We start from the raw sequence: 16,778 nt of genomic DNA on the forward strand, positions 1-16,778 counted from the left end.
GAACTTAATATTTGGTACAGAAACCTTTGTTTGCAATTACAGAGATCATATGTTTCCTGTAGTTCTTGACCAGGTTTGCACACTGCAGCAGGGATTTTGGCCCACTCCTCCATGCAGACCTTTTCCAGATCCTTCAGGTTTCGGGGCTCTCGCTGGGCGAATACGGACTTTCAGCTCCCTCCAAAGATGTTCTATTGGTTTCAGGTCTGGAGACTGGCTAGGCCACTCCAGGGGTCTCATTTATAACCGTTGCGTACGCACAAAACGGGGCTGAAATTGGCGTGCGTGACTTTCCACGCCAAGGTTGTGATCTATAAAAAACCAACTTGACGGGAGAATGTGTGCAGCCCTAAGCAAACTCTGACCCATGCGTACGCATGGTTTGGAGGAAAAGGAGAATTGGCGACACAGATGGTGTGGTGGTGAACTGAAGTCAGACGGAAGAATTGTAGAGTGAGAAGAATGATTATGTTTTATCATCGCCCTTCATAAATTTAATTTCAACCCGTATCATGCGTTAAATCTATGTAATCTGAATAATTTAAGTCAACTGCGTTATATCTCAGTTATAACTCCAGAAAGATCTCCTTAGAATAGAAATAAAAATAAATTCTCTATATTTAATCCCGTCACTGTCCACTGACGGCGCGACTGCATGGAATAAAGCATCTGTCCAACATGTGTCAATAACATAATATTTTTATGTGACACTGTAAACGCATAATCAAATGTCAATTATATCCCAAGTGTGGAAAACCAAGCCGCACTCCTCATCACAATCGTTGTCCATAACTCTTTTTTTTTTTTGTTTCATATTTTTCATTTTTTTTTTTAACAAAAACACCCACAAGGAACAGTTGTCTCGTCATGAGTACACAATGCAAATTTTAACAATGAAAATAAGCATAGATTATACAAATATCAAAATATCAAACTTATAACACAAAATAAATAGTTAAAAGAAAGTAATGAGAGAGAGAATAAATAAAGAATAAATAAATAAATAAATAATAAAAAAATAAAAAAAGAAAGAAAAAGGGGGGGGCAGGGGGATTAGTCTTGGGGCAGGGCTGATAATAATGAGTTAAAGTAAGATATAAAAGAATTCCATTTTTTTGTAAATTTAGTGGAGCAGCAATCAAGGGGTCCATCCTTATTTGAACCCCAAGAACCCCCGACAAAATCACAAAAAAGTCAGTCCAAAATTTAAGTAATCTGGGACAGTAAAAAAACATGACTAAAGTTACATGAGGAGGCATGGCATCGGTCACATTGGTCCAAAACATTTGGATATATTTTAGACAGTCTAGCTTTGGTGAAATGGACTCTATGTAACACTTTAAACTGAATAAACTGCAGCCTGGCACAAGGAGAAGATGAGCGTATACTATGCACAGCTTTATCCCACCATTGATCTGTCAGATTTATCCCAAGTTCACTCTCCCAAGCACTTTTGCTTTTGACAGCTGAATCATTTTCCAGAGGCATGAGTTTGTCATAAATCTTAGATCTTAGTGATTTCTGTTGGGGTTTTAAGGTCAAAAGGTCTTCCCATGGCTGGTTAATAGAGAGCAAAGGATAACATGAAAAAAGAGAAGAGGCACAATGCCTAATTTAAAAAGTACATAAATAAATGGGATGTGGGTAAATTAAAATCTTTAGACAGGTCTGAGAAAGTAGCAAAAGTGCCGTCTTTATAAAGGTCTCTAAAAACTTTAATGCCTCGGTTTTGCCATAAAATGTATGAGATATTCCCAACAGATGGGGGAAATAGATGATTGTTCACTATGGGCATCAGAGTGGATGCAGAAGAAAACTTAAAATGGCGCCTAAATTGGAACCAAATCCTCAGTGTAGATAGCACAATCGGATTCTTAGTGAAACTAGAAGGGTTAATGGGCAATGCAGATGTGAGTAAAGCCGGTAGTGTAGAGGAGAAACACGACTGGGTCTCAAGCTTACACCATAATAGATCGGGAGAATGAAGCCAATAAGTTAATTTATGTATTTGCGCTGACCAATAATATAGAAGAAAATTTGGTAAGGCAAGACCACCGTCAGATGTGAATTTTTGCAGTAGAGACTTTTTTACCCTGGGAGTCTTACCTCCCCACAAGAAGGAAGTAATAGTCTCATCCAATGACTTAAAAAACTTTTTAGGCAAAAATAAAGGAGTGCACTGAAAAAGAAAAAGAAATCTTGGCAAGACATTCATTTTTACCACATTAATCCTACCTATCAAAGACAGAGGAAGAGAATTCCACCGCTTGAAATCTAGTCCAAGCTGGGTAACCAAAGGGACATAATTGGCAGAATAGAGAGAAGGCAAGGTGCGGGTCACATTAATCCCTAAATATTTAAACCCAGAGGGGCTGAGCTTAAAAGGAATATCGGACTGTTGGAGTTGTAAAGCTAGGGTGTTTATAGGATAGCATTCACTTTTAAGTAGATTAACTTTATAACCTGAGAAAGACCCAAATCTCTCCAGTAGTGATAAAATTGGCGGAATAGTAGTCAGGGGGTCCGATATATACAAAAGAAGGTCGTCAGCATAGAGACAATTTTAAGTCAATGCCAGAACGAGGAATGCCTTGAAAGTGGGGGAGAGATTTTAAAGCAATGGAGAGGGGCTCTATGGCCAAAGCGAAAAGTAAGGGGGAGAGGGGACAGCCCTGTCTAGTACCACGTGATAATGTGAAATATTTAGAACGGGAATTATTTGTGTGGACACTTGCTTGAGGGTTGGTATACAGAAGTCGAATCCAATAAATAAACCTGTTCCCCAGGCCAAACTGTTGTAGAACTTCAAAAAGATATCGCCATTCTACACGATCAAATGCTTTCTCAGCATCGAGCGAAATAACAACTTCGGGCGTTGAGGCGGAATGACCAGAGAAAATTACATTTAAAAGTGTTCGGACATTGAAAAACAGCTGGCGCCTTTTGATGAAGCCATTCTGTTCCTCCGATATGATGATAGGAAGAATCTTTTCAAGACGAGTTGCTAAGGTTTTAGCTAAAATCTTAACATCAACATCAAGAAGTGACAGAGGCCTGTACGAGGCACAAGAAACAGGGTCTTTTCCTTTCTTCAAAAGAAGGGATATGGACGCTTGTGTTAAAGTGGGGGGCAATGAACCACGTTCTAGGGACTCGTTAAAAACAGAGTTGCCCAGGTAAAAAAGTAATATACTTTAATGTACTAAAAATGTACTTAATTTTTTTTTGAAGTACATTTCTAGCACATTTTCACTTTATGTGTTAAAATAAAGTAAACCAAAAATATATTATAAATGTATTAATTACAAATATATTATTTCCTCAGTAGTACTTCAGTTTACTTAGATAAAGTACACTATTTATTAATTCATATTAAGTATATTCATATAAAATATACTAACACTGAAATATATATAAGTGTTTGATTAGTATATTTATTTATAATGTGCTTCGAATGTGTTAAATATAAGTTTAATGTCAGTGTATTTGCATCTACTTTTATCAAGTGCACTTCTAGCACACTTTCAATAAGTTCACTTTTATATCACTTTTTTCATATCATTGTTAGCACAGCAGTGTTAAATTGCACTTAAAATGAGTATATTAATAATTGAATACTACTTCAGTGGTAAATTAGTGTATTCTTCATAAGTACACTATAAACCAGAACAAATTCATCAGTATGTAGCCATTTCTTTTAGTGTGCTAAGATCAGTTTAAAAGAATGTACAATAACAGTTAATTTCTTTAACTGACCTTTTCTCTTCAACCTTTTAAAATAATGTATTTTACCAGCAAAATGCAACAATGCTGTTATGTAACAATACCTTTTCTAATTGAAAAAATATCCTTAATTTTCTATACCTATTTCAATTTTAAATTGTTAGCAATTAGTGTTATAAAGTATTTGGATTACTTCAACACCACCGTTGTTTTTATGCAATATTTAAAAATTCATCCATTCTCCAAATTTAATGGTGAATTTTGAATAAACATGAACATCAACCACAGAGCACCTTTCAATTGACCATGTGCTTTTATTTAATGCAGTAGTCAAGACTCACCAGTATTTCTAACAAAAAAACAGTACAACCTTGTGTATTTCTTATCATCACATGGAAAGTACTTTTTCCAAAGCTTGGATTGTTTCACTTACATTTGACAGCAATCAGAAAACATATTAGACTTATGAACATATTAAGATGTGCAGATAACAGGAAATTTGCTTTGCTGCTTGACAGAAAAATTAACCTTTTGAAAGTCTTTGATTTTGCATGGAAACAGTCTGTTAAAGTTCAACATTTTTAGGCCACAATTTTGTTTGTATTTTGTTATACCACAACTGTTATAGTATAACTGTTTAACAGCACAGTCTTTGTGTGTGCCTTATAATTTTTACAGATTTAATACTCTGAATTTGCCATTTTTGGACATCGTCCACTAGTTTTAAGGCACACCAAGAATGTAGTCCCTATTTCTTACAATTTGGCAGTGGTTTCAGCATTTTTTCTCAAACTTCCCCAGTAACTATTTAATCTCTCTCTACATTATTTGGTAGAGGAATAACATATTGTTTGTCTCTTGATTGGATCAAAACACATTTCCTGTGGAACAGGTCAGTGGGCACCGCATAAACATTCCTAGATTCTGACACCTCAGACATAAAACTGGAAGCAATGTTCAGTTGACTATCCTTGCAGAGCTGTCCATCAGTCTTCACAAGCTCCTTTACCAATATACAGTGCAATGACAAATCGCCTGCTCTGAATACTGACATGCAAAGAATTCTACATAATCTTTGATCCTGTAACTCCACTGTTGAGTTGATCCATTTTTTTAGACTTCTGTTACTGCTGGAATGATACAGTATGCCTTTTACAATGAAACGGTGATAACAAACACAGTGTTCGACTGTAACACTTAGCAAGTCTTTGATAGCAAGTTTTTCTAATGCTGACAGTTTGTGATGACAGGGATTACCAAAAACCCTGACATTTTTATCCAGGCTAGATGAATTAGAACTTGATACATTGCTGTTTAGGAGATGTGAAAAAATGCATTTCACCCCTTCATTAGCATCTACCATGTACTTTTCGGCTTTATCGTGTTAGACTCCTCCAGCAAAGAAATCTTTTAACTATTTGCTCTGGAACATGTGTTGTCCCATTGAAGTACTGTAACAAAGTGCCATTAAATGATTAGAAGGAAAAGGTTGATGTGGCCCACAAAGGGCCCCAGTTCCTAACACTTGCCGCAAGGTGTGTCAGAAGATCAACATTAAATGTCATATTTGAGGCACCATATAACTTCTCAAACTGCAGTGAGAACTTCTTGAGAGCTCTTTCAGCTACTTCAATATCACAGCGTTTCACCATTTCTCCCAAAAGAATGTGCATTGCGAACACAAACAGAAAAAGGTGGTTCCAGAACTTCTTTAGTAAGACCCCATTCAGTAAAGGCAGGGCATAGAATAACAGGAATGACCTCCACTCTGACGCTTTCCAATTTTTTCTGTCTGCCACAGATCGTGGTACTCTTGTTATCTCAACAGGGGGTTGAATTGCAATGAGCTCTTTGTCAATGCGGTCTGATTTTGCTCCTAAGTACCACTCTTTGTTATGATTTTTTGAGTCAAACCACAGTTTTGCTAATTGTCTTGTCACACCAAGGCAGACACAATGCTGATACTCTGGAACAAATCCATTTATCATTTGAAACTTTGAGAGTTTCATTAATGGTGAAGGTCCTTTCACTCCCATTACAGGACTGTCTGGTGTTGCAGCCATTGCGTGATCAAAATGCTTATCTTCAGTTCTAAGATGTGGTTTTGGGCCTTTGTTTGTGTAAGGACCACCACCAACATGGTAACAAAAATCACATCCATAAAAGCCATTAAACTGTTTGGTGTTTCTTAGAAGTGGTCGAGCAATTGAATCTGAACTGCATATCAGAGCATACACTTTGGATACATGTTGTACATTTGCTGAGTCCTTCCATTTAATGCCATTTTGTTCTAAAATTTGCAGTTCATTAAAGTGCGTATTGGAAGTTAGATACTGCAGTGAAGAATCATATAGGAAAAAAATTCGAATACACGATTATTTAGTTTTTATTAATAAATCTACACTACAAGTGGCATCTTGAGCCGTTTTTGTGATACAATTTTACTTCCGCATCTCAAACGCTCGTTTTCGAGCGTGATGTAGGAATTGGTAGACGGACGTTCTAATCATCATAGACTACATAGGCAACATAACAACAATGGATAACAGTTTCGGACCACTTCCGTACAATTTCTGGTGAGTGGGATAGGCGCCACCAAACTGGAGATTATTAAAGGGGAGATCTGCGTGTCGAGTAGGACCAGTTCGTCGCAGCACTCCCCGTCCTCCCTGCGGAGAGACCCGGAGCATGTCCTCCTGCAGCGGCATGAACATCAACACCGCCACCCCGCCGCGGCTCATGAGCATCCGCGGCATCACGGAGAAAATCGCCCGGAACATTGTCGCCTATCGGACCAAACACGGTCCGTTCAAGAGCATCGAGGACCTGGTTCGGGTCGATCACATAAACTGCTCCCTACTGGACAAGATCCGTTTCCAGGTGTTTGTGGAGCGCTCAAGAACTCCGTCCACCAATACCAACGGCGGGCTGACCTACACGGGTCGGTCCCATCCGAGCCCAACCTCGTTCAGCCTCCGGAGCGACGACCTCGACCTCCCGCCGGGAGGACCGACGCAGATGGTGTCCCTGCGGCCCAACTCTTTGTGGCCACGCGGTGCGCCTGGCCACCTGGGACCTTCAGGGCTGCTCCAGTGAAAAGGCCAACAACCCTGGCGTCAAAGAGGTCGTGTGTACGCCCCTACTGGAGAACGAGTGAGTACAACTAACGTGAGGGTTTGCAGGCTCGAAAGCCTGCTCCATCCTTTCTCCGATCGGGGAAACTGTGAAATCGGAGATGGTCGGACAGGAGGTCGGAGTTGGAACAACCCCCACAGATACAAAACCTCATCTCGTCGATTAGAAAAACCCAAAAACCACAGGGGGGGGGAATACAAGACCCCTCACCGCGGTAACTACTCACAACTATGCATAGAGCTGAGGCAGCAACAGCGACCGCAGCTGTGTTCGAAATCGTTCCCTATACACTCGTTCCCTATTCCCTATATAGTGTACATGATATAGTGCACTATATAGGGAATAGGGAGCGAGAATTCGGACACTACGCTGAACATTTCTAAACGTCATTTGCGTCAGTAAATGCGCCGGGTATTTGTGTGACGCAGACAGATGCGCCCACATCAAGTAAACAAACCGGGCACTCACGACGAAAGCTGGAGGTTGTATTGATGTTGAATGTTACATTTCCTTGTTTAATTAATTTTGAATGTTAAATATTCTATGTTAAATCCCAAATAAATCGTTGACATTTCTAAACGAAAGCCGGAGACTCCATCATTAAATGTATTCGTTTTCGCGGTTATTCGGCTTCTTCTTCTCCCCTGGAAAAATACAACCGCATTGCATTGTGGTATACGGGAGTAACATGTAGGGAACATCGTATGTACCCTATTTTAAGTCCACTATATAGTGCCCTATATAGTGGACCACTGAGAATTCGAACACCCTAGAAAATGGCGTGCACCCTATTTAGTGCACTACATCCATGATAGGGAACGATTTCGAACACAGCTCGCGTCTACCAATTCCTACGTAATATGACGCGTTTGACGTATCACATAAAAAAACAACGGTTTTTGAAGCCTTGCTCAAAATAGTCACTTTAAAACTGGATTTTTTGCCGATATACTTTTTTAAACTGATAAAATCCTGCATTTTAATTTCAAAGAGCAATTTTCAGAGAATGTTATGTATAAATATTTTTAAAAACATTAACTTACAATACACACTTTAACAAATGGCTTCAAAAATGTTAAGAAGTTTTGCTTCTTCTCGCCAAACCAGAGACAAGGAAGACAGATATTTGCCTTGCGTTCTTTAGGTTCGAGTTCTATAACCTGGCACTGAATGGGCCAGATTTGATACTTTGAACTCCTGAAAACTGGAATTCCATCACAGTTCCAAATTAAAGTTATGTCATCCTCACCTAATTCACCTGATTCTTTGAGTTTCTGGTACTCTTCTCCACACTGTATATCTGAAATGACATCTGCACATTGCCAGTCTTTTTTTAAACCTTGGTTTTGTTCAAGCAATGTTTTGATTTGTGAAGCCAAACTAAGCACTAGAAAGAAACACCCACTTTTGAGACAGCTCTCTGAATCAGTTACTGCATTACAAGCACCACACATTAGTTCACTGGTATTATTTACCCCTAAGTAGTTTTCACATGCTGGACAGTAAAAATGGGGGACATAATTTCCATATTGTCCATAAGCTTTGTGAAAAAGGTATGTGGTTACTGGTACCATTCCAGGGAAATGTTCATTGACAATCTTCAGTAGATGTTCAAGTGCCACACCTGTCACATTGTGCCTTAGTACATAAGACATCAGTAAGATTAAACTTTGTCCCTTTGTTAGTGGAGCTCCAGGATACGCTGGATCATCTCCATCCAACAAAAATGTCTCTGCCTGTGAAGACATAAAAAAATATAGAAAACTGTTACATTCATCTGCATTAAAAGAGATTGCTTACAGATTTACAGAGAAAACATACTGTATAATACATGTTAATAATAATAATAACCTGTTGGTTTGGTGTCTCTTGCTGATGAGGTGGAGTAGCAGGCACATTGGATCCTGGTTGCTTCTCTAACATGTCCTGGCAAAATATAAATGGAAGCATAACTATTTTCATTTTCATTTATTTTATAGTTTTGACATATAAAACAATACTAGTGCTCCAAAAGATAAGTGGTAACTACTACAAGTCATCTGGTAGTTTTTACATTCAGAGAATACACACTAGCTTCATATAAAACTGATGTGATTTCAGGGGAAAGGATGAATGTAGTGCCTATATTCAGTAAATATACAAAATGTGTAGCTCCTTGCCCAAACCTAGAAAACAAATGAACTCTATTAACAAATCAGAAACAAGAATACTGAAAAGCACTAATCCTTGGGTGGATGTAAGACAGGGCATATGTTTCTATCAAGACAATGAGTTCAAACATTAAGCCAAAACTGCATAATAATGCTTAATAAAAAACAAAATTGTTGTATTGGCGGAATAAAACATCAGATTTAAGTCACATTAAGCAAGTTAAGCTACATTTGCATTATATGTGCAGTGAAGATCGAACAGATGGATAATGTCCATGAAAATGGTGACTACAGCTTCACATACTGAAGAACTGTATTAATTAAGGGAAGGTATATGTCACAGCCATCAAGTGCCAATGTAGGCCATAAATCAGCCACCTGTTAGAAACTTTGTTAGCCTCATGTGGAACTACTAATTTGCTTGAATTACAATGTAAATTAACATTAACATGAATGAATAATGCAATCATACATTGAAATAGTTATATGTAGTTATAATTCTGTGACCAAATGAGACCTTGCTGGTGTTCACTTTCAATACATGTTTATTATCGGTAGCCTATAATACTATTATTTTAAAGGTGTAGAGAAATGGCCGTTAGTCCTGTTTGTCACGCTGAGTTGTCACGAGCTGCAACACGAGTTTACCCGAGTAAGGAATACGAATTTGATTGGTCGTTATCTTGTGTGCGTGTCTCAGACGTTTTAATGATGGATGACGGATCCAATATCAGTGGCTTTTGAATCGTGTACAGGCTGACGTATAATCCGTGCGCCTGCATTATCCAATGAGAAATAAAATACCACACTTTCATCCCGGATTTACTCGAAAATATAATTTTGCAAAGTTTGGCCTACATCGTCTGAAAGATGAGTTATTTATATAATTTCATGACCCAGAGTGGGCTCAAATTCAATTTTCTTTTCTGTACACCTTTAAGACGTCGGTTTAAAAAATAAAAACTACACTATTCACATTTTCTGTATTGATTAAAGGGGTTGTTTTTAGCATAAAAATGAAACTAGTAACTTGTATCTATAGTACCTGTGCTTCTGGTCCGATTTGCATATCTTGTTGATCCCCACAAAATTGAAAAGTGCGGTGTGAGTAGGTGGAGGGTGGTAATTCTAGCACTGGGTGGGTCTTTCTGGAGACTCCCTCTCCGGCAGGCTGCATATAATGAATATATAATACATGGAAATTCTCAAGTGAAGTATTAATGACAATAATACATGTTTGTGTCTCATTTTAAGGAAATACACTGTAGGGTCTACTACAATCATTATTTTCATCACGTTTAATTTAATTTAAATGACAATTATACAGAAACTATACATATAGTATAACATAGCAATTAATATCAACAATTTCAATTGCTGGTATTTTAATACCTCTGATGAATCTCTGTTGGGTCTGTCCTGAAGCAGGTGCTCTCTTATTGGACTGACAAGATGCTTTCCTCTCAAACATTCTAAAGATGACTGATCGCTTGGTCCTTCTGCAACAAGGCCCTCATCGGGAACATTCTGATCATGAGACAGCACACAGATTTATTTAAAGGTTGACAATGTAGGATTACCAGAACAACCACAGAATGCCAGACCTTTGCTAGGCAAAACGGGTCGTTGCTAGGGACTCCGTTCTGATCAGAGGACAGCAGAGGAGGAGAACTATGCAGGATATTTAATTTTTACCTTCATTAACAGCATAATAAATTACTTTTAGCTTGTTAGAGGAGGAGTGGAGGCTCTTTGCCAACAATCTCAACCTTTAACTATCATACTTTAAATATTTACGGTATGATAAACATTACAAATACAATTATGGATGAATAAATGCTTTAGAGGAAAGTAATATGTATTTTGTGAACCCCTTAATTTTTATTTCAGAATGGAAGCATAAAACATAGTAATGATCATACATAGACATTTTACCTGTTTGTTAGTTGTGGGATTTTCTCCTGGATATTCCTCCAGAGAATATGTTCTTTCACCGTTATTTGAAAGTGGAATCTGGGGAGTGCAGTTGCAATGTCAACTTGCATGTAACACTATCTGCAATTCATATTGTTGCGAACGAAAAAAATGGTCTACCTCTTTCACAACCTCTTTATTGTTAGTTGTACAGGATGCCCTGAGGTAATTCTTGTAATTCCCTCTGCAGTTTAAAGTATTCTGCAATGAACAAGAAGGTCCTTGCGTTTAAAATTAAGACTTATTCTATAATCACTGCTGTTGTTGATAATAAAATAAATGTGAAAGGTCAAATACCTCTTTCTTGTTTGCTAGCCGTCTTTATTTGGTTGCCTTTGAAGGTTGGCTCGACTCATCCAGCAGATATTCTTTGTAATGTCTTTTGGGTGCCATGTCTGCGGGCGGTTTTACAGTTTTTCTCTAAGCCCGGTAAAATACATCCATGGTGATTTACTTTACCTTATTACTGATACGTGCGCATGCGTGCGCACGTATTCGTGGCGCTGTGCTGCCGCTGATTGGTTACCCCCGAATGCAATCTGCTTGCAGATGTAGATGCTGATTGCTGAGGGAACCGTTGTCGCAGTTGAGTTACTTACAATGGCGCAGTTCAAGTTCGGGATGTTTTATTTGAAGGACAACACAATTCACGTCAAAAGTACTGAGATTGTGGCACCTCAGTACAGACAGAAGCTCGTTCAGATATTAAAACGGCCGGACCTCTACAGTGAAGACGGATGGATACAAGTGTGACGGGGAACCAGGAAAGCATCTACAAACAATGTGGCCGCAAAACTGCTCTTAATCGGGGGTTTGTATTGCTCGTGCATGGTGTGAAATATCTTTTGAATAGATATTCCATTTCTACTAATGACTAAGATAATAGGCAAACTTATCATTCATGTCGCCATGGTCACTGCTCATGCGGTCGACCGGTCGGCACGTAGAGCAGCTTTTTTCCTTGTTTTTTTTTCTCTTACCCTACTTTTTGTCTCTTACCCTACTTCACGCATTGTGTAAAGAAATACTGGACGGATTTTGTCCATTTGCCTGTACGGTGCGTACTTTGTATCACTGTAAATATCATTGTAAACATCATTGTAAACAGTGATACTTTGTATCACTGTTTACAAACAAACAGTGATACTTTGTATCACTGTTTTTTTGTTTTTTAATCGCTACCTGGCCGAGGATAAGCTCCCTGGACTAACTGTTTTCCAGCATGGATATCTGCGCATTCATATGGACTATTCTTCAAATGTGACTCTTTTTTTTTTAAAGGTCCTATGTTCCCCGTTTTTCCCAAAAAGGGTCCTATGTTCCCCTGTAGCCATACATACCGGGGAGCATAGGACCCTTTTTGGGAAAAGCGGGGAGCATAGGACCTATTTTCGACACCCAGAGCTCTTTATATAATGGTATATAATCTAATATAATTGTATAATAATATCACGGCCAAAAGCTCTGTGCGCCTCCGGATGGCCGCGGGAAGCTCTCGTAGGGATTGGGCTTCTCGGGGTTTGATTACCGGCGTATGAATAGACTGCGTCAGGTTCTCCGACGTCTCTCCCTCTTCCACAAAAGGTAAAGACATTAAATGGTAGTTATCTCGGCCGGAATTTGGCAGTAATGGTGAGAAAAAGTAACAGACCGGGAAGATAGAACCCTTTTTTTGAAAAAGGTTCCTATGCTCCCCAGTCTCATACAAAGAGGGGGACCCGGGGAACATAGACATGCTCCCAGCTAATGCTAGTGTAAATGGTGCTAATTTAGTGCAATTTCAGATGAGATTTTGTGTGAACATTTGTGAGCGTGCTGTGTGGAGAATGTTTAGCACAAATTGCCCACTGTTAAGAAAATGACAAGATTTTTTTTTTACAAATGTCTTATGTTGGCACTTGCCAGCCACCACTGTTGGTGATGATTTGATAAAGAATTTGCCAGTGGCTCATGCTAATGATTGTTAATGTTTACCTTGTGTAATTTAATTTTTGTGTAACTTGTTTATAAAAAGACTTAAAGTGACTTGTTGTTGACGTACAAAATATCTAAAATATTGAGCAAAAGAGGGTAAAAACATGGTTTTGACAGTTTTGTCTTATGTATGGTTGTGGTTACAGACAACTACAAGGAGTTGATGGGGAAAAAAGAAGCCTTCCTCAAGGATGAGGATATCTCTTGCACATGGCAGTTGCAAGAAGGACCACACCTTGTACCACAACACATGATGGAAGCAAACCAAAGGTTATTTTTGTTGCTTGTGTTGGTAGTTTCTTTAGAAAACACACTTTAATCAATAGTTATAGGCTATTGTGTTGCAACCAGGGATGCTGCAATACCACTAATTTTAGAGATAGTTCTGACGGCATTCAAATTTGTCTATAACAAAGCCGATAACAGTGTTGCCAACTATTTTCAGTGGGAAGTAGCTAAAGCCTGCAGGAAAAGTCCTGGATCTCAATAGATAACGTCATGTGCTAATTTGCATATATATGATGGCATGACTTTATTACCCTTTATTACTTTCTCTTCGGTACAGAAAAAAAGAATTACGGCAACTTCCAGTCTCACTTCAGATGATGATGAAACACAGATTGACCCATCACGAGTTCTTCAAACAAATGTAAGTATTTACGGGAATAAGGGAATATTGTGGGATGGTAAGACATATTTTTCATTATAAGTGGCTGTAGGTTTGACAGCAGTGCAGTTGCAGAAGTGGATGGTGGCACTCCAGCTGTTTTAGTTTTTCAAATACTGACTGTTTAGTAGGTACAAAAACTACTACAACACGTGACAAATTGTATGATATGAAAAGATAAAATTGTGAGTAGTGAGTACTGTTCCTCTGGTGAAATATGGTCTGACAATACCTTAATAAGCTGTACAGTAGGTGATCGATTCTACAAACATCTACAAAGATGGATATTTACCCCTCTCTTGCCTTAGCAGTTTAACATTTTACTTTTTCTGCCCTTTGTTTAAGAAGCCGAAGATGACAAAGGCTGCAAAAGACCGAGCCCTTGCCCAACTGAAATCCTCGCTGCTGAGAAGAAAGCAAACAACCTCCACCCCCTTGACAAATGAAGACGATACAGACATAGACACCAATGTGGACTTATTTGACCCACCTCAGGCTTCGGGATCAAGTGTAAGTATTTACAAAACGCAAGAAATAAAAGTAGAATTAGGGCCCTATTGTTTCCACGATCACAGGATCGTGGACGGAATCGTGGAATTGAGCAATAAAAACTCAATCTACTTTTTAACACGGAATATCAAGGAAAATGACAATTGGACTGAAATGCTGTTATCGTGAGGAAGAGGAATGTAAACCCAGGGGAAATGTTCACAATAATCCGCCTTCGCTTGTAAGAAAATGTAAGAAACACGACACTACACTCCAGGTGAGTCATACTAACATAGCATTGTTGACATTTTCATTTATGCAGGACCTCTCCCAAGGGGAAAGTGAAGAGGAGAGTGTCCTGATGGATCAGCCCAGATCCAGTGTTGGCATGCAACAGGAAGTGATGGATGCTCTGAAAGGTATTCCTACAAAGAAGAATTGCTTATGTTTTTTATGTCAGTAATTGTATCGATAGGAGCCTTATCTCTCATATATCTGTGACTTGTGTTTTCTTTTTTCCTTAATGCAGAAATACCAGCCTTAGTCAAGTGTGTCAAAGATCTTATTGCAACCATGAAGAGAATGCCACCTGTCATGGACACTGACAGTACATGTTCTGGCTCTTCCAGTCCAGCTCCAGAAATGGTATGTTTTGCATTTATACACGTTTTGTAAATACTGCCTTTTCATTACAGGAAACATTTCATCCAAAATTGTTGCAAACTACTTGACTGTTAGCAGTTTTGTCTCTGTAGTCTCGACCCACATACTGTACTGTAAGTACTGTATTTGATATAAACTGTTTTTTCCATTTCAGCATGCAGTTGTTCAGAAATTATGCTTTAATTCATTGAAGACCACTTGCAGAAATTACAACTTAACTAATATTTGGCATTCAATAGTTCGGCTTTGTCTTTTAAGAAATGCATTCCAGCAACGTATTCCTAATACCATTTCTAATAATTGACTAACTCTATTTCCTGGACACAGATTTCCCTTGGCAACAAGGGGGTGCAGGTCAGCAAAACCTGTTTCAAAAGACTCAACCGAACAAGAATGTCCCTGTTCACACAGGACTTAGCTGTGCTCCTCTTTGGGCGGGATGTTTTGGCATCCTCGACTCTCACAGGAAAACCAGGGCTTACTGGAACAGTGAAAGAGCAGCTAAATCCGGAAAAGCTGAGTGCCCTTGTTGGTAAGTATTAGTTAAGTCTATTTTTCCTTATTATCATTTTGTTTTTATGCCTCTACCCTTGCCTTGGCCATAGCCAGAAGCAACATGTTTCAGATTGCCCTCATGTATGTATGCCCCCTTCTAGCTAATGTGATAACTCTGCATGATTTGTAACACCATTTTATTTGTCCTTTTCTATTTTACAGATACAGTTATTGCTGAATTTCCAGGAACAAATGTGTCTGATGTGAGGGCAGTGATTCAGAGAAAATGTAACAATGAGAATTTTGTGAGCAAAAAGAAACAGTAAGCAGTAAATCAGTAACTGTTTGTAATAATTTCTTGTTTGTTTTTTCTTTGGTGGACATACATTTTGAGTTTAAACAAACTGTGTAAAAGTTTAAACAATCTGTCCACCTATGTAAAAGTTTCAACAGTCAGTTTAATGTTTATTAATGTTTTCAAAAGTCAGTTTCAGTTTAATGTTCATCCCTGTCATTACTAGAAATGGTACGATGAAGAGAAACAGTTTGAAAATGTTGTTAAAGATGTATTTTGTATCCTGTCATGCCGTGCATGTTAAAAATAAACGTTATTTCTACCTCAAGTATGTTCTAAATATTTTTTATGTTTACTTTAAAGTAATTTGAAATTCAAAATAATTATAGAAAAAATATACTTTCTGTGTACTGTTGAAGTGTACTAATGAAATACATCTAGTATACTTTCTGCACATATAATTAGTGTACTCGCAGTATATTATTTTCAATGTGCTAACAATATACTTAGTATACTAATGATATATCATGAGTGCTACTTTAGACATACTAAATTACAACTTAGTGTACTTATCTGTACTATTTTGAGACAACAATAAGATGAACTATAGTATGCTTTAGTACAACTTTTTAATTTTTGTGTTTTTTGTAAATATATTTAAAATACAATGGCAATACATTATGATTAAATTAGAAATACATTTCCAGTATATTCTAAATGTATCAATAGTAATCTTAAAAGTGGATTTAAGTATACTTTAAATCGAACTAAAGAACATTATAAATAAGTACAGTATTAGTAGAGAAAAGTGTACTTAAGTACATTTAAGTTCAACTTAATGGTGTCTCAAAAAAGTACAGTCAAGTACACTAAGATGTATTTTAGTATATCTTAAGTAGCAATAATGATATATCATTAGTATACCAAGTACGTTTTTAAGTACTCGAAAATAACACACTTTTGAGTACAATAATTTTTTGCTTATGAAGTACACTAAGGGCCCTATTTTAACGGTCTGAAACGCAAGTGGGAAAGCGCAAAGCGCAAGTAGCTTTGTGGGCGGTTCTACGGCGCTATCGCTATTTTACAGGCGGATAAATGACGCTTGCGCCGCGGCGCAAGCTTCAAAAGGGTTGGTCTGAAGCAGCCTAATTACCCGTAGGTGTGGTTTGGGCGTAACGTGCAACAAACCAATGAGAGTGCCAGCTCCCAT

General features: G+C 38.1%; 1 protein-coding gene, 1 long non-coding RNA gene and 1 pseudogene across 2 annotated transcripts; 2 read left to right on the plus strand and 1 right to left on the minus strand.

Annotated features, from left to right (window-relative positions):
* The first annotated feature begins 5,798 nt into the window (after nt 1-5,798).
* Nucleotides 5,799-7,151, plus strand: LOC115548955 (endonuclease/exonuclease/phosphatase family domain-containing protein 1-like; annotated as a pseudogene).
* An 809-nt stretch (nt 7,152-7,960) lies between these two features.
* LOC115548192 (uncharacterized) lies at nt 7,961-10,830 on the minus strand. Its single transcript, XR_003977537.1, has 4 exons — nt 10,401-10,830; nt 10,054-10,179; nt 8,710-8,784; nt 7,961-8,594 (listed from the first exon to the last, which is right to left on the minus strand). It is a non-coding gene; the product is annotated as an uncharacterized LOC115548192 (long non-coding RNA).
* Nucleotides 10,831-12,622: 1,792 nt separating this feature from the next.
* On the plus strand, nt 12,623-15,893 carry LOC115548310 (uncharacterized). The gene is made up of 7 exons (XM_030362835.1): nt 12,623-13,226; nt 13,522-13,605; nt 13,969-14,133; nt 14,435-14,531; nt 14,642-14,757; nt 15,103-15,307; nt 15,493-15,893. Exons 1-7 carry the CDS (start codon nt 13,167-13,169, stop codon nt 15,594-15,596), a joined length of 831 nt encoding a protein of 276 aa, XP_030218695.1. The 5' UTR covers nt 12,623-13,166; the 3' UTR covers nt 15,597-15,893.
* Nucleotides 15,894-16,778: the final 885 nt, after the last annotated feature.

Source organism: Gadus morhua, chromosome 8 (assembly GCF_902167405.1).
Source record: "Gadus morhua chromosome 8, gadMor3.0, whole genome shotgun sequence".
Taxonomy (NCBI): domain Eukaryota; kingdom Metazoa; phylum Chordata; class Actinopteri; order Gadiformes; family Gadidae; genus Gadus; species Gadus morhua.

Coding starts and splice junctions, on each gene's coding strand:
- LOC115548310 (XM_030362835.1), top strand. CDS start 13,167: ATGGCAGTTGCAAGAAGGACCACACCTTGTACCACAACACATGATGGA. Junction 13,227..13,521: donor ATGATGGAAGCAAACCAAAG/GTTATTTTTGTT, acceptor TCTTCGGTACAG/AAAAAAAGAATTACGGCAAC. Junction 14,532..14,641: donor AGTGATGGATGCTCTGAAAG/GTATTCCTACAA, acceptor TCCTTAATGCAG/AAATACCAGCCTTAGTCAAG.